Source organism: Astatotilapia calliptera, chromosome 13, assembly GCF_900246225.1.
Source record: "Astatotilapia calliptera chromosome 13, fAstCal1.2, whole genome shotgun sequence".
NCBI classification, from domain to species: Eukaryota; Metazoa; Chordata; class Actinopteri; order Cichliformes; family Cichlidae; genus Astatotilapia; species Astatotilapia calliptera.
The window spans coordinates 16435076-16452312 of NC_039314.1; the positions used below are offsets into that span (position 1 = coordinate 16435076).

General features: G+C 39.8%; 1 protein-coding gene across 2 annotated transcripts in view; it reads right to left on the minus strand.

Annotated features, from left to right (window-relative positions):
* lrmda (leucine rich melanocyte differentiation associated) overlaps positions 1 to 16645 on the minus strand; it is a 212056-nt gene extending 195411 nt beyond the window's left edge. Inside the window, exons 1-2 of one of the 2 annotated variants that reach the window (XM_026190901.1) lie at positions 15923 to 16642; positions 15277 to 15377 (exon numbers count right to left, since the gene is read on the minus strand). In XM_026190901.1, the coding sequence (XP_026046686.1) occupies positions 15277 to 15377; positions 15923 to 15964 (143 nt within the window). In that variant the 5' untranslated portion in view covers positions 15965 to 16642. Of the gene's footprint in view, positions 1 to 15276; positions 15378 to 15922 lie in introns of both variants that reach the window. The other variant, XM_026190903.1, reaches the window with a different exon arrangement.
* Positions 16646 to 17237: the final 592 nt, after the last annotated feature.

Sequence of the window (17237 nt, forward strand, 5' to 3'; positions counted from 1 at the left end):
CAAGGGATTTTTGCCTCGCCTCCAAATCTGTCTTAGCTGTCTCGCTTTTGGAGGAGTTTTTTGACATGAAGCTCGAATGTCCCTTGCAAACACGTCTGACACTGCGAATAAAAAGGTTGAAATAATAAAGTGAATGAAAACAAATGAGAGACTATGCACTGCTGGTATTTGGATAACTAACTCTCCACAAGCCTACACTACAATCACAGCACAATGGGAGAAGCAGTGAGTGACAGTCACCATTTTACATGGACTTAAGTAACCAGTTTACTGTCAGCTCTCAGTCCCCCATCTTTATTAATGTAAAAGAAGCAGTTTTAGCTGTAAAACATTACATCCTTCTGTGCAAACGGGATTAATGGAAGCGTTAGAAACCACATTTTAGACTAATAGGCACTAAAGGTCCAAATAAGCAGCCTACAGGATATCTTGTGTTAAAAGAGAGTTACGGCAACTGATATATTTTCAGTTTGTTTGTTGTGATCGTCATATGATACAAAAGTGGCCCAGCTGCTTCTATCACAAGAGATTTTATTTACTGCCATTTAATAGGCTTACATGGTGTGGTAGTAGCAGAGGAACAGCTGCAAATGTCTCTTACCCATCATCATAGGTCTTATGTTTGTTCTGGGAGAAATCTATTCAACGTGAACATGGCCAGGTTGAGTTGATATTCCAACATGTGACAATATTTAAGGTTTTTATATTTTACTGATACGTATCAGAAAAATGTAAAAGCAGCATGTAAAGTGGATGTACTGTACTGAGTCGCTGTTCAATTCTTTATATTTTGCTAAATGGGAGAGAGATGCAGTGATTTAAAAAAAAAAAAAAAACATCTGCAAACATAAATGGTACACAGTACATCAGGTGAAAACAGAGATTGTATAGTTCTAACAAGCCTGTAAGTTAATATTTGGTCTGATGATCTTTATTGTTCTACACAGCCTGAACTCTATTAGGCAGCTTTCTTGTGATTTCGTTAAGTAGTCTACAGAAATAGTTCTCCAACCGTCTTAAAAGACATTTAACGCTCTTTTTTGGGTGTTGGCTGCCTTTTATTCTACCTGTCATACATACATTACCGTCCACACACTGATGACAATTTGAGCCAACTTTTTCAAATTTGATGTTATCCCTCCATAAGACTTGTTACAACTGATCTTCATCCCAGTTCTTGGGTAATTTGGTATGCCTCAGCCTCCACCAATTTCCACTACACACCATGCTGAGATATGTCAAGTTTTCAAGTTTGAGAATCACCTTGCGGGTGCAGAAATACTATTTTATTTCTGTAAAACTGTTATCTGACATGTTTTGGAAATTCATCTAAAAAAAAAGGGGAATGTGGGATGTGTTTGTTTTACAGGCTGCTAATAACAAGGTGCCTAAAGATACAATTAAAAATGGGTTCTTTGGTATATGTAGCCACAACACTGGTTCATCCCTTGGGTTTTTATGCCTGAAATGCTTGGGTGATTCATAGGTCAGTGTCAAATAGTTTAACAAACAAGCAAACAAAAAAGCATTCCTCTGAAAATGCAGCCAGTATCCAAAGAAAAACTTCAGAAAGACCTTTAGAAAGCCTGGGGAACTAATGCTCTTGACCACATTAAATGAAATACAAGACAGTCTGGCTCCTTGGAAGCAAAATGAAAAAAAAATGGGGGATGAATCAAGACATTTGTGTATGGACTGACATAAATAAAAGTTGTAGTGATACATTAAGATCCTTATATTTAGTTTATAAGATTGAATGCTTTACTCCGTTTTAAATAGGAAGGAAATCCAAATGGTCAAACCCAAACGTCTCGTGATAACACACAAGGATTTCTGTGTTCGTCACATCCTTTCAAGTGGCATCTTCACCATAGCCACAGTCCGCTCACAAAGGCTCCACTTCATGAATTCAATCCCAGAGCAAACTATGTTTAGGTCAGATGTCGTAGATGCTTAAAACATTTGCTGAGTGACTTCACTACCACGAAGAAAGCGCACGGCATATCTGATCACTTTATCTATGTCTAAGATAATTGCAGCATATAGTTTGGATCATGAGGTAGCCTCCCTAATCGACTGCTACACTGTAAACGGAAATAAAAGCCAGCCTGTGTGTGAACTCTACAGATGAACAGACGCAGGTCCTCCTGTACAGGGACTTTGAAGCCTGTCACAAAAGGCACGAGACGGCAGTGTTCATCTCATTAATCTCCCACTAGAGGAAATGAATAGACTGACTGGGCTCGACATTTTTTTGTTCTATCATAAAGAGAAACACAAAATAGCTTGGAATGAAGCGCCACACATTATGAAAGCTATTATCTTCAGCTGCCAGTCTCCGTGTGTGTGTGTGTGTGTGTGTGGGAGAGAGAGAGAGAAAGCTGGTAAGCCAAAACTAATAGGCAGAAAGAGAGGTGGAAAAAAAAAGTAGGGGACTGGGTCAGATCATCTCTCTCTCTCTCTCTCTCTCCTCCAATTACTGACAGGCAGTTGAGAATATGAAATGAGACTGAGGAATGAGAAATATTCATATCGTCTCTGAATGGTATTAAACCCTGACAGAGAAAAAGAAAATGAATGGTGGTTTCAATTTTTTACTATGGATCAAATCTGACAAGATATTAAAGTGATCTCAAATCACAGACTGTCTGTATCATTGCCAAGACAAAATAGGATGTTCTCATTTTGGGTCATAAGAAAAGATTTATTACTAGAAAGACACAAATTGACATTTTCAGAATGACTACTTCAATCCCTTCCCTTCATCAAATTATCAGGCAAACAGTCAAGGCTGATGTTTACAGCGAGACTCCACTGGCACCAATCCTCAGCCACCAAACCAGTGAAAATAGCAAACACGACATAACTCAAACTACTTGACATGCTCTGCAGTCACTCAGCGCAAACCAAATCCCTTCAAAACCTTGTTGACTGCAGGATACCCAACCACCGCGCACATCTATCATCACAGTTTCCCAGAAGGCCATTGTAACACAGACATATACTATTGTGTGTTTGTGTTATAGAACCATCAGCCAAAACATAAAAACCAATGACATGTTATGAGAATTACAAAGCAAAGTCTTCTTCTGGGTTACTTTGGGTCCTAACATTTACATCTGCTATCCAGCTAAACACTGTTGCAGACTAGCTAGCGCACCCTACCATTGTAATGGTGCCTCCTAAAAGCAGAGCCACAAATTCTACTCAACTCCCCACATCCCAATCTGATCCACTACGCAGGGAATGTGCTGCAACAAGCCTAATTACCAAAGGAAAACCAAAGGACCCAAAGGATACGTTGCCAAAGTCCTGTGTTGTGCCAGAACACCCCCAGAGGAACTGCGCCCACGCCCTGACAGGTAAGAGTTACCATACGAAATACTAAGGGAGTTGGTGTCGTGTTATTACTTTGTGTACTTACATAAATCTTTTTAATAGTTTTATAGCTTTTATTATTTTTATTATTATTACCTTAATCAAAAACATCTAGCTCAGGCTGCAAATATGGATTTTTTTTTTTTTTAAAATGTATACTAACTTTTTGACAGCACGAGTTCTCTCCATGCATCTCCATATCTGCTTTCTGTTAAAATAATTCACCAAAAAAACCACACACTTGCATCACTAGCACCCCAAGAGAAAGTTGGTCATACAAGCCTTTTTTATCGCTTCCGGATATTCTTTTAAATTCTGGCTACCTCGAGCATCCTCCACTGGCTTTACCACTTCAAAAACACACCTCATGAAAAAATCAGGAGGCCTGTCTGACATGTGTCCCCGTGCCCTGATGGCATGCCTACACCAAAGACCAGCATTGATTTTCTGTAACGTGGGGTCGGATTAGCCCTCTACAGGGATTAGCTGCCTGTGCAGGGCCTCAGGGTTCGCTATAAAACTAATAATTAATTTAAACAGCCAGGCCTATAGAAGGATACACTCACTACACATTCCCAGAATGAGGGGGTTAGCAGGAGTGGCAGAGTGTGTGGCATTCTCTGGAAGGAACAGCTGTGTGTGTGTGTCTCTCTCTAATATATATATATATATATATATATATATATGCTGTATGCTGAACTTGGTTCAAACTTCAACCTGACCACCTATTATCCATGTATAAAACTGAAACAGATAATGTGCAGTGTTAGATGTTAGATGTATTTATTTTATTTATTTGACCTGATTTTTAGCCACCATGCAATATTCCACTCTACTTTACTGCTACCAGACATTTAAAAATATCAAACTGTATCTTTTGTATCATGTATGCTTATATTAAAGTGATATTTCTATATACCTTGTATAGTGTACATTTTGTGCTGTTGTTCAATGGCATTATTGTTATCTTATCTTCAGCAGGTGTCTCTATATGAAAAAAGATGTGCAGGATATGCATATGATATGTTCCCAAGCAAGCTAATACAAAAAAAGTACACCATAATAAAGAGGTCCTTTGTATTGTCATGTTTTTGCCTTTTATTTGTCACTTTTTGTTTCTTTTTGTTACTGACTAATCTCAGTTTAAGAGACCTTTTAATTGTAAACCAAAGTGTCCTTTTGCAGCAGGAATCACATGCATTAAAAATAAACTAATCTATCATTTTAAACAAGGAAATAGCTTCAACTTTTATTACTTATTATTACTCTTGAATTAGAAGTGAAAGTTAAAGGAACTATAAACAAGAAACACCATATTTTTTCATCTTAAATCACTGACACCGTGATCTGAATTTTGCTTTCATTTGAATAATTCACATTGCTGCATGCTCTTTAGTCTGACACTGTGGCATAATTTCTTGTGTTTCCTTGCACAAAAAGAGACAATTTATGATCAACCAACCAATCTTCTCTTGAAAGAAACAATGAAAACAACCATCTTCCTTTTAAATATAAAAACTTAACATTTATAAAGCACCGAGCAGCACGGCAGTTTTGTGCAAAATGCAGAATTTGCAGCCAGAAGCTGCAGTCTTAACACTAATATTGTCATAAAATATTGACAAAACAATGTTCCATGCACATGTTTAAGATATCCAAAACACCGACCCTACAGCTGCATGAATAAAACTGCCCAAGGAAGGATTTGTGTTTTACTCGAAGCGAAACAAAAACAATGAAAACCATCACAAGTAGAAGCATTTCACTGCAGCTCCCTGTTATCATCCCCCTCCTTCAGCCGAGCTGCCAATAAGGGTTTCCATAGTCAGAAAAGGTAAAGGGATTTCTCCTACTCTTCCACAGACTTTGATCTGACTGACACACAAACGGCCCTCAGATCACAAGTCTATAGACCCTGTTGGGCCTCTCTGCCTGGTCTGCTTGTACATGTGCACTTTGTCCCTGTGAGGATTCCTTACCCTCCTCCCATTTCCCTTAGTCTCTCCTTTATACCTTCTTCCTCCTCCTCTGCCTCCTTCTTCTCCTACTCATCCTCTGCTGTTTGGTGTTTTGAAACATCTGAGTACAGACATGTTCTGAGCTTTAGAGGACCCAGGGGTCCGGGATCCAGACAGAGGGAGAAAATAAAGAAACTCTACAGTGCCCCCAGTACAAAAGCTATCTCCCCATTACCAGTGGGGATAAACTCTTAAACATCACCAAACGTCTGGACAGACAGAGGAGATCAGAAGACTGTTTGGTCTGTTGTTCACATAATCATACTGTCAGCTAATAGTGCAGTCAGCAGCTTGCAGTGGAACCAGTGTGATGGGAGTCATTGCATTTATCCTTATGGATAAACAATGTTTTAAGAGGGAAAACAGAGAATAAGGATACTGTACTACGCAGCCTGCTGGCCCCAAAATGTAAGGGTTTCTCCTTGTAGTTTTCCAGCACAGACATGTCAGCAGCATGGACATGAAACATGCCGTCACTGTTTCTTATCTCAATATATCCCTGGGTGGAAAAGTGAGGCAACAGCTTACTGATGTCTTGCAGCCTGCCTGACCATTAAAACATATTTCCATGCTGATGGATGTCAGATGTAACCTTAAAAGAACCATAGCTTTCCCTTGATTTCTGAACCCAGTCCCAGCTACAGTTTTCTAAACTTATTCTTCATGCTTCACAAATGGAACGAGCACAAAGAGGAAGGGGAGAACAAGAGCGCAGCCGAGCGAGAGCGCAGGAACCGTTATCTCGGAAAAATCTTCCCGTCCGACCAAGTTCTTGGGATGGCAGCTTGGAAGGACAGTCGGTGGTTTTTAAAAGTGAAAGCTGTGAAAGATGCGAGTACGTTTATCTAAAATGGATACAGGAAATGAGATACAGCTGTGCTGAGAATGTGACACAGCTGTCCACGGCCAGGGACGGTTTAAGTGTTTTGCGGGAGTGCAGGAAAAGGTCTCACCCGCAAAGCCGGTTCTGCAACTGCAGAACAAGCAAATAAGGCATAGTTTATCACACCAGGAGTGGTGAACTGCGATTAAACTGGACTCAAATTATAGGGGTTATAAGATTAATCCCTCGTCTTCGCCAATATGCAAGATCAGACTGTTAGTAATCGCGAGGCCTTTGAGAGCTGCCATCTCCGCCAACAGCCTCCAACTGCATTTTATGGTCACAGGATTTATTCATCTACTGACAACATTTATCACGCAGCCCTCTTAAAAAAATCATCCCCTAAAATTCAAATCACGGCAAAAACTGCCATCATCCTCTAAAATCTTGGCATGGATACAGCCATGTATCTGTCTTCACTTTACACCCCTGGGCCTTCTAGGAAAGACTGTGGGAGATTGAAAGCCATGAAGCGACCAAAACTGCCTAGGCCATACCAAAGGAAGCTCCTTTGTTCATCATCCAAAACAGGCTCCAAACCGTTTTCCCCCCCCTTACTTTTTCTCTTTTCCACATCTGGGATTCAGCCAAGGGAAGTAGAAGTATGGCTCTCCCTGCTCTGCTTTAATATGTTCCATGCCTTCCAGTTGCTTACATCATCAATCTGGGAGATAGCTAAATGTGATGGGATGAACATAAACAGTGCCTGAGTTATGTCTTTAAAGAGACACAGGTCATGTCTCAAGTAGTGTGATTTTCCATTTTTTAGAAGAAAGCAAAGCACACATGGAGAGATCCTAACTGTTGGAGGCTATCCTAAATGACTTGTACATGTGTTATGTACTATAAAACATATGTCACGGAGGGAGAAGACTCAAGAAAAGGAATCAGCTTTACATTATCAAAATTCCCCCGTATCATCAACTTCAAGCAGCGAGCTTGTTATTGACAGCCAAATGCCAGTCCTAATCATCTTCCTTTTAATGCTCGCTTAAAAATGCACACCCTCATGTCAAAACCTGAATACGCATTAACTCTCCCCAAACGGTCTACTTACTAAACATGTCACTAATGAATTATACATCTGACTTTTTCCCTCTCTCATATTTACACGGTGTTTCGGCAGAATTTGTGTAGCAGCTGTAAAGTATTTAATAAGTGTTTAAATATGTAGGAGTCAAGATCTTAGCCGGTGCATGCACTTTACAGCGGATGTTTACACAATATCAAAAGACTCTGCTATGCCTATCAAAATGACTAAGACATACGGGTAGTTTGTTTTTCACTTGCCAAAGTAGAAAAGGGAGCATGTCCACTTGGGCCCCATCAGTTTAAATCATAAAGATCCATCACTTTGCACTCTGCTAAAACACTAAGGAAACATATTGTGGATTTTAAGACCCTTTTTATTCAGCCAGACTGTGTACTAAAACTAATTGGATTTCTGTCAATGGAAAAAATATATCCCATGGATAGCTTTGAACTCAATAGCTTTGACCATCCAACTTGCCACATGCCAAGCACCAGGGAGGAAAATTAAATCAGTGGTCAACATAAAATATTAAAATAGCATGGTATCGAATTTTTGAAAAATGATGTCAGGGTGGCTCATTATAGCCAGCAAGGCAGTGAATTAAGCTATATTTAGTGGGTGATAATTGAAATCATAGCTGTAGTCATTAGCACTGACAGGTTTCTAAATAATACCCAATAAATCCCATCTTTTTAGTAAGTTCCCCATGACAGCTGGCAGTGCTGAAAAATATAAAGTAAAGAAACAGAATATCTTTTCCTTTCTTTCCTCTCACCCTCCCTCCCTCCCTGCCCCCAACCCCAGGACTTCTCTCCCTCTCTCTCCTTCCCTCTTAGAGCCAATAAAATGTCAGCTTTTATACTCCTCCTCCAAAGTGTTGGCTAGATGTCAGCAGGCCCTTCTAAAGCCCTGCCACTGCAAGCTGAAGGCCTGTAAATCTCTGCATCAGTGGCACGCCATCCGTCTTGGGATATACAATAAAAAATGTGACGCAGTCATAAAAGGAATGGCATCACTGCCCAGTGTATATAATGTGAACAAAAGGAACATAAAGATGTTCCCTTCAATTCAGAATCCTTAAGCACAAGATGGTTTTAGATAGAAGGAATGCACTGAAAGGCTGACGGCAGCTCCTGACACTGATGGTTCTGTCTGTCTTTTGTTGTGTTTTAACAATGAGATAAAGATTTACTGTATACTATATATCCTGTACCCAGGATAAAGGAACTGTCCAGCTGTAAGCTGATTGACTAGCTACTCAGCTGTGTTACACCAGAGCCACTGCAGCCCAGATTTTTTGTAGGCACTACCCGGCCGAGCTGTAAGTGATAACAAATGTCTGGATCAGTCAGATCAGACATTAAATGGTCTTTATCCTGCCAACTCCCTAGTACAAAGTTTGTGTAATGTCAGTTGGAGCACATGTGATCATTGTCTGCAGAATTCACACTAAATAGCCGGGTGATATGCATCCTGTCGTCTGCACGCTCCACCTGGGAACCACCCCACACCTAAATCAATCGGGGTAGCAGGAACGCTACAACTTTGTTGTATACTACAGCAGAAGAAGGCCAGGAGCTAAGTCAGATTCTCTCGAACGCCTCAAGTGTGCACTGAGAGTGCAACGTGAGCAGAGCTGCATTTCCCTGTCGACACAAGAGGTGCAGCAGTGAACTGCAGTTTGAAACCAACTTTGTTTTGCAGTACTCAAAGCGAGATAAAAACAAATTACCGTAGACACAAACTCGTCCTAAGAGGATGTGGGGTTTTTTTTCTTTTTTGTTTTGTTTTTGGAGGAAGGGGGATTTCTAATGAACTAGGAGGTTTGCCAGTGGTTTATCTCCATGGTAATGCTCACGACTTCCTCAAAAAATGGATGGCACCAAAACAAACCACAACAACTTTTCAAAAGCCAGCAGGAAGGGTGACCTTTTATAAGGACTCCACAAAATATGAGAGAAGTACGTCACTCAAAGAATCCTGACATTTCAAGACATTTAAAAAAAAAACAAAAAAAAACAAATATGAAAAAGTGAGTTGTCCCACAATTGTCTCCAAAGAGCCAATCAGCAGTGCACAGTTGAGATTTGTGAGAGTTATGAGCATGTTGCAAGAAGTATATCTACTCTCTTTCAAAGTGAAGATGAAAGTCAGTGTAACTTAGCATTTTTCTTGACTTAAGTCTATCCAAAGTTTGAATTAGTATGGCATTTGTTCAGCGGCGTGTTGGTTTGAGCCAGGGACGATGATCATGTCACCACTGTGGATTGAGCCATTAGTGAAACCATAACGTTGTGTAATTTTCCTCATGCAAAGCATAACTTGCAGAGATAAAAGTTCTTTAAACCTTAATCATTTCAAATCTATCCAAAGGCATTATAATTAAGACCGTCCAAAATATAACCTCATGTAAAAGACTTAAGCGATAACGTACCAAACATATGACTTTGATAAAACTAATTGCCCACGACTTGTGTGCATTTCTCTACCCTGGCTTTCTGTTGGCATCATTTTAACTGTCCGTTAACAGAGAGAAAAGTGTTTGCAGCAATCACAACCTCAAATTGGTGAGATGGAGGAAAAAGACAAGCTATGTCATCCGGCGACTTTCCCAGGAGTAGTACATCATTTAAAGAAAATTCTAGTTTAAATTAGTACCAAAGAAGGATACGAAATATCAATGTCCTTCATATGAATAAGTTATTTCCTGCCAGACCGTGTCCTTTTCATCTATCCGGTTTAAATCTCTTTGCGCTGGGAGAGCTCTGCGTACTTTGTAATTTATGAGACATAGATCAGGTTATCCTAGAATATCGGCCTAAACAGGCCTGATGGATCAGATATGGAATATATTTCCTCAGCAGAACAGAGTACGCCACCACTATTACCAGGCACACACACACGCTGCTCCCAGTTAAGTGATTTGAGGACTTCATACTGCCAATGTTTCATATTCTCTCCTCCTAACTGACACTTTATCTGCATACCAGCATCTCTGCAGATTGAACACTTAGGCAAGACAATGACAGGCTCTCTTCCTGTTGTCACTTCTCATTCTGGGCCCAGTCTAATGCCTCTTACTGGGCTTCTGCCAATAACAGACCCCCTCATCCCTCCTCCCCAAACCATCAAACAACCAGAGTCTACCTATCGTGGATAGAAAAGGAACACTTGATGTCTGTGACACTCATTTGTCAATTAGAAGGCCCCTTCCAGTGTTGACATACAGCAACTTGAAAGACAGAGCGGTCCCTGTGATGAATTAAAAGAGACAGATGAGTGAGGCTTGAGCAGCGGAGTAATACTATAATGTTTCTTAGATATGAATATAAAACGACACAGTTGACAGGCCATACAAGGTTTTATTTCATTTCTCAGTGTACTAGGCCTCCCTACTTTGTCTTCTTTGTTCTCTTTTCATCAGACTACTTACATCTCATTTTGACAGCCGTGCGACATTTAGAGCACTTTCGTTTTAAAATGCAAGTTAGCATACTTGATTTGTCATTAAAATGCAAAACGCCTGCCATCACCAACATGGCCTGGGTGAGCACATACCCCCACAGACAGAGGCACACACATTGCATACATACACACACACACACACATACAGTAGATGTGTGTGCCTAAGTCCAATATGGTCTTCCTATTCTTGAGAGCAGGCTGAATTTCAACTTTGGTGGATTTTATGTAGCAGATCGACTCCTGACATTAGACTTTTAAGTATACCAGAGAGTAATGTCAGTGTTTCAGATCATAGAGTGGGTCACAAGGGATATGAGCCCATGTAGGTTAACGACTGAATTAAAGATCTTTGTGGTAAGAAAATTTAGAGGTGGAGTGCTTGACTTTTACCTGTAAATTAACGTCCTTGACATTCAATGCTGTGCCTAATAAGTTCAAACGACGCTGACAAACGCTTTCAGCAACAGGTTACATTCCTACATTGTTGCACAGATAGCAATCATTAAGTTAGTGGCTAGGGGCTATGGCTAATAATAATATAACATTAATCTGGGAGCTAACATTATCACTCCTGCTGGTCAGAATAATGCAGCCATTTAATGTCTGAGTCCAAGATTAAGTCAAAGAAAAGTCTACCATTCTCTCACAGAAATAGTGAGAGCATACGTTACCAACTCTATTTGATCAGCAATGGAAATATGGTGCCAAGTCACCAAAAGCACATCTAAAAATGTTGTTTATGTTTTTTTCCACTAACTAAGAGAATCCTAAAATATAACATAATATATTTGTAATTTTGTCCCTTTTTTATTGAGTATTTTCCTGAGTATCAGTGTCATATTTGAAATTCTGATATTGTGAAAACTGAGACTGACTGCAAGGAAAAATAGACATTGATATCTTCTCATGCATGGAAAAATGTAAAAGTTGCAGTTTCATGTGACATTTACCAAATGTCTCTAGTATCTCCAATATTTAAAGGTATTTCAAAGAATCACTGTGATTGCACAACTTTAATCACTCTTGTTTGGAAATTTTGCATCAATTTTAATTTTCATAATACAAGAAATTATTAAATTTTACAAGCTGGAGTGCATTACAGGATCTTCTCTCACCTAAACAACTGAAATGTTTCTGCGCGCCCACCTTTATCTGGCATATTTTACTTTACCAAACAAAAGCGGATTTATATAACAAATCTTTTACGGTATTTGGATAAATTTACCAAATAAGAGGACATCAATCTTTTTTTCTTTTCCACTTGTCTCCATAATTTTCTTTGGAACAACTTTGATCTTTTGCTCATACCGAGGCTCACACAAAGGATGCTTGCCTGTGGCTGGCTCGGAGCTCTGGAAAAACAAAGTAGCTTTATCTACTTTGTTTTTGTTAGCTTCTTTAAAATGTTCAGCTAGGCAAAGTTGAGTGAAGCATCTAGTTAGATTAGTTTTTACAATCTTCTTTGTACCTCACCCACAGTTTACTTTGGCAAACTTTGTGTCTTCACTCACAGTGAGGTGTTTCCAAGCTTATAATATTTAACTTGTCTGTGCCACCGTGCATGCATGAAACGAACCGGCTCATAATAGGATATACTGGAGGCTGAGTACCTGATCCAGGCTTAGAAGACTGAAAATGGACCAATTCAGTCAGTCAGTATATCTCTATACTTTGGTTTTAAAAATATATATATAACTAAATTGATAAAATAGGCTTACTGGAAAAAGTAGAGTTTTAAGATTTCACAACTGGCTGTTGATACCCAACTGGGATTTGTTTATCAGGATGGTTTGTCTGATTTCGGAAGACAAGTATCCCTGTTGTAATAGTGTTAGGATTCTTCCTGAGACTCAGAGACACATGTCCTCTTCAATCCTCGTGTGTCCAGGGTGATAACACTGCATGTAACAGTCACAGCAGGGAAATCGTGTCAACATAGCACATGCTCCTTCACAGCACTGTATACACAACTGACCTGGAACAAAGTGGACAACACAATACCAACCAAGCCCTTCCTGGGACAGAAATCTCACTGTGAGCCACAGTTCTCAACACATTGATGAGACAGGCTGACACTACAGCACACAGAGGGAGAGGTGTAGGTGTGACAGCCCACTACCATAATTTCATCCTGCCATTACCTGCCCAGCCACTCACAGTTATGCTCACAGAGACAGATGCGCAAACACTGCACGCAAGCAAACATCCACAAGCACACATACAAAATAACAAACATATGCGCTACACGCACACAAAACCACACAGGACTCAGTTAAAGCCAATGCCAGCACCTTGCTTCTCGTTGTGACTCATTGTCAGGTTGCTGGATGAGTGTTGTCAATTGAGCTGACAGAAATAAGCACATTAGCTACAACAAACTCTGGCAATGTCTCCCTCTAGATTTGAGTCAAGCAGCATGAAGAAGTGCACGATGCTGAAGGTAGTCCACTGAGTTTAACCAACATGTGCATTTGTTTACACCTGGTTTGCTTGAGCTGACATTGAAACAAGGTCACGGTGTCAATATTCACAAATGTCTCTGACGTATAAGAGCAGCAGAATTTCGAATGTTATCATTATGAGATAAATAACAGTGTTTACCTATCTGGTGTGCAGATGTCCTATATTATAAAGGTGAAAGTGTGCTTGGAAACTTTTACCAATAATATTGGTTATAACCTTGTCAAATTATTCAATGCATTGTACAGCAGCACAAAATATGACGCATCAGTGGTTTATTGTTTCTTGTATATCAAAACTGGGGAATGGGAAACGAACAGTGGGTGCTACAACTTTGTCACATGTTGACGTGTTTATCCAGTTTCTAATGTGGTCATGTGTGTTTATGGTGATACCAGAAGGAACTAATACTAGCATGTTGGCAATGCATACTTTCATCTTTTAATGTTCTGTTGTATTAATGTCATGTAATGTTGTTGGAATCAGCTTTAACACACTGTACAAACACTCATTTTCACAACAAGCATAAGAATGAACCAGAACCCAGAAATTGAGGGAAATAAAGCAGCTTTGAAAATAAAATCTAGCCAAATCTAAAGCTAAATCATTAGAATTAAGCATGGTATAAGATCACTTTTTCCACTACCAAACCATCAATCAATATTGCACAGACATGAGCCCTAAATGGTTCAAGTATTGCTTGGCTTACTTCTGCACCACTTCTCTGTGCATACCACCCTTTGAAGTTTAGTAATGATATCTGACATCTGAGATTAGCTGAACTAAAAACCAATAATAAATTAGTCATTTCTGAGTCATAAATATTTCATTCTAAACATGAAGCTCTTAACGTGACAGCTTCAAGGGCAACTCACATAATGCCCGTCTTGATATCCCCAAAACCCACAGACATAAGAGTTGTTGCAGTCTCATGCCATAATGCTCCCTGTGAGAGATTACGTGCTTTCACTTCCTCTGAGGAAACGCCTAAAAACAATTGGTGTCAAACAGTGTATTCAGTACAATGCTTAGTCATGTGACAAGGTGTAATACTATATAGGACTTTTGCTAACTGGTTTAGGAACCTCACGTATGGTCATCTAATCAAAAAAATATTTATTGTGAGCAAAAAGGACACTTGGTATCATCTTGCCTACTGTTAGCTATTTAAAAACGTAAATGTTTCAAATTATCTGACTATATTTGAATGAAGAGCATGATAGGATACTGATGGTCAAGGTAATGAGAATGCAGCTACAAATCTTTGTTTTACCAGTTGCAGATGTTTAGACAAAACAAACAAAAGAAAAATGTGTGACAGGTTTCTGTATATCAGGCTTAGCCAAGGACCTAAAGATCTCTGTTTGCCCACCGTAGCAGATTTACAAGGACTGTGACTTACTCAACACCCTGTGCAAAGGTGAGCTCTGCACTGTGTGTGTAAATTCTGTGATAACAGATCATGGGCTTCCAAGAAACTCATGTTGGCCCATTCAGATATTCCTGAACCTTAAAAAAGATTTTTCAATTGAGGGGTTTTGCACTATATAAATCCATTTAAACTCCAAATACCCACTACAGACAACTGCCTCGAGACAACAATTTCTAAACAGAAAAGGGCCCAACTGAGATGGCTTCATGGCCTGACAGTCATGAAAGGGCTTCAGAAACAAAAGCACCTTATAACCATCATCTCTTTTCTTTTACTTGCCACATCAACTATGCTAGTCCTGCTGTTGAAATGGCAGCCCCCTCTGAAGCGGCTGCCATGAGGTGCTCCTTCATGTCCTGACAGAGGAATCTTTTCTTCTATTTGCCCCTGAATTAGCATGTCACATTTATCGATGATGCCTTTTATCCCGCCCCAGCGTGGCACCAGCCCAGTTCTAACACTCGTTCAGCTTTCTGATCTTCTGATGACACTGTGACCACCTGTAAACCCAGGGTACACATTCAGTTGCACCTGATGTGAAGACGCATGTCTCCCAGTAGCAGGCAGAGGAAGATGTAGGAAGCTGATTACATGTTGCTAATCTTACCTGAGCTGATTAAAACTCAGATCCAGCCTTCGTGCAAACTGGCCATAGGTCTCTCCAAGGAACTCTGGAATTTCCTTACAGTCGTGCCCAATGTATGAAATCTTTGAAAATTAAAAGAGAGAGACATATAAAGACTGCATCTCTGACGGGGGAACAGACACATTTTTCATGATATCCCAACAACAACTTTTTAATTAAATCTGAATAACATACACAGCCTTATACTGCAACACTTGGCGAAACAGCTGGATAGGATGCCTCACTGTAAAGCCGGATGGTTTCTAAACTACACCTGTCTTTCTGTTTATGCGAAGGGATAACTAATCCTTTCCTCTGTATGCTTTTCACTTCTGCCCCTGTGAACTTACATTTCAACAAACCGCCTTGCACTGGGTACACTTTATTACATTACTTATTACGGAGTTTATTTTTGTCAGTGAAGCTGTAAAAGAAGCGAAAGTCACATCTGTAATGCTAGCTTCAGCGTGTCACATGACTCCAGTGAAGTCGAGGAAACAAACACAGCAGCATAACTTCAGCGCTAGTAAATTATTTAGAGTGGGGCTTAAATAATAAAAAAAAAAAGTGCCACATTACACAAGCAGGGGACAAAGTCTGAGAGAAACACTCTCCTAAGCAAACTTACCTGAGTCCCATTCAATGCGACCAGCGACTCGTTGTTTGCCATATCTTTCTCGCCCACTGCTTTTACATCAACTATCCGAGTCACTGCACTTAAAAAAAATCCGCTTACGAAAGAAAGACGTTACGTTTTGCTTTACGTTAAGCGCTGGTGTTTGTGGGTGAAGACCGAGTGCTTTGGAGAACTAGTGGCGATTTCAAATTGACTTTACTGTTTCCGCGTGCCGTTTCAATCAGCTGACCTGCTGTTGTGCGGAAGCACGCGGTCGCTGTTGCTGATCAAACCTGAGTGCTGACTGTTTTCCTAATGACAACATTAGATTCAGACTGGATGTGTGCACGGCTCTCGGCTAAAATACTGAAACATTGTGGAAAAAGAAGTCCAGGTAGGTAGAACACCTGGTCTCAGTAAACCATACGGGGGAGAGGGGGCGTGGAGAGCCATACTGGTAATAAAACATACATATACACTAAAATAGAGATTAGATCAAACCTGAAGTAAAATCATTTTAATTGCCCATGTTAGTCTGAGAAGCTGCCTCTATTTAACCAGAGCGTTATGGCGGTTCTTTACTGGGGGGTTACATCAAGTATGTAAGTATTTTGGATGTAAAGCTATAACATAGCAATCAACAATCAAGAACCTCATTTTGAGTCAGTTTTCCAAATGGCACTATCTATGGTAAGTCTTGACAACATCTTCCCCTTTGACCACACAATTGGGCTCAGTGCTGCCCCCATCGCCCTTGACAAGTTTCTTATTTAAAGGGTAAGTTCACTCAACTTTTTCCTTTTCTTTTTCTTTTTGCATAAATGATGCTATGTTTATCTCTGAGTTCAGTGTTTCTCATACGTTGGCTTTAAAAAAAAAATTAATAGATTCAAAATCAATTGTTATGTGACTGAAGTTCAGACGTTTAGGTTAAATTCAGAGTGTTTATTTAAAAAATAGGGTTTATAACCATTTTTTAACATATACCCCATTTACAGAGGCTCAAAAATAGTTAGACAAATTTATATAATTTCAAGCATGAGGCTTGTTTTTTAATACTTGGATGAACAGCAATGACTGGATAAAGTCTAGAACCCATTGGGATCTCTAAATCCTGTGTTTCCTCCCTTATGATGTTCTATCTGCCTAACGTTGCTGCTTGTTTGTGAGTCGTTCTGCATTGAGTTTTATTTTCAATAAATGAAAAAGCACGGACTACTGGGTTGAGATCAGGTGACTAACTTCACCATTGAAGAATATCCAATTTCTTTGAATGCTTTGACACATTATCCATTTGCACTGTGAAGCACTGTCTGGTCAGTTTTGG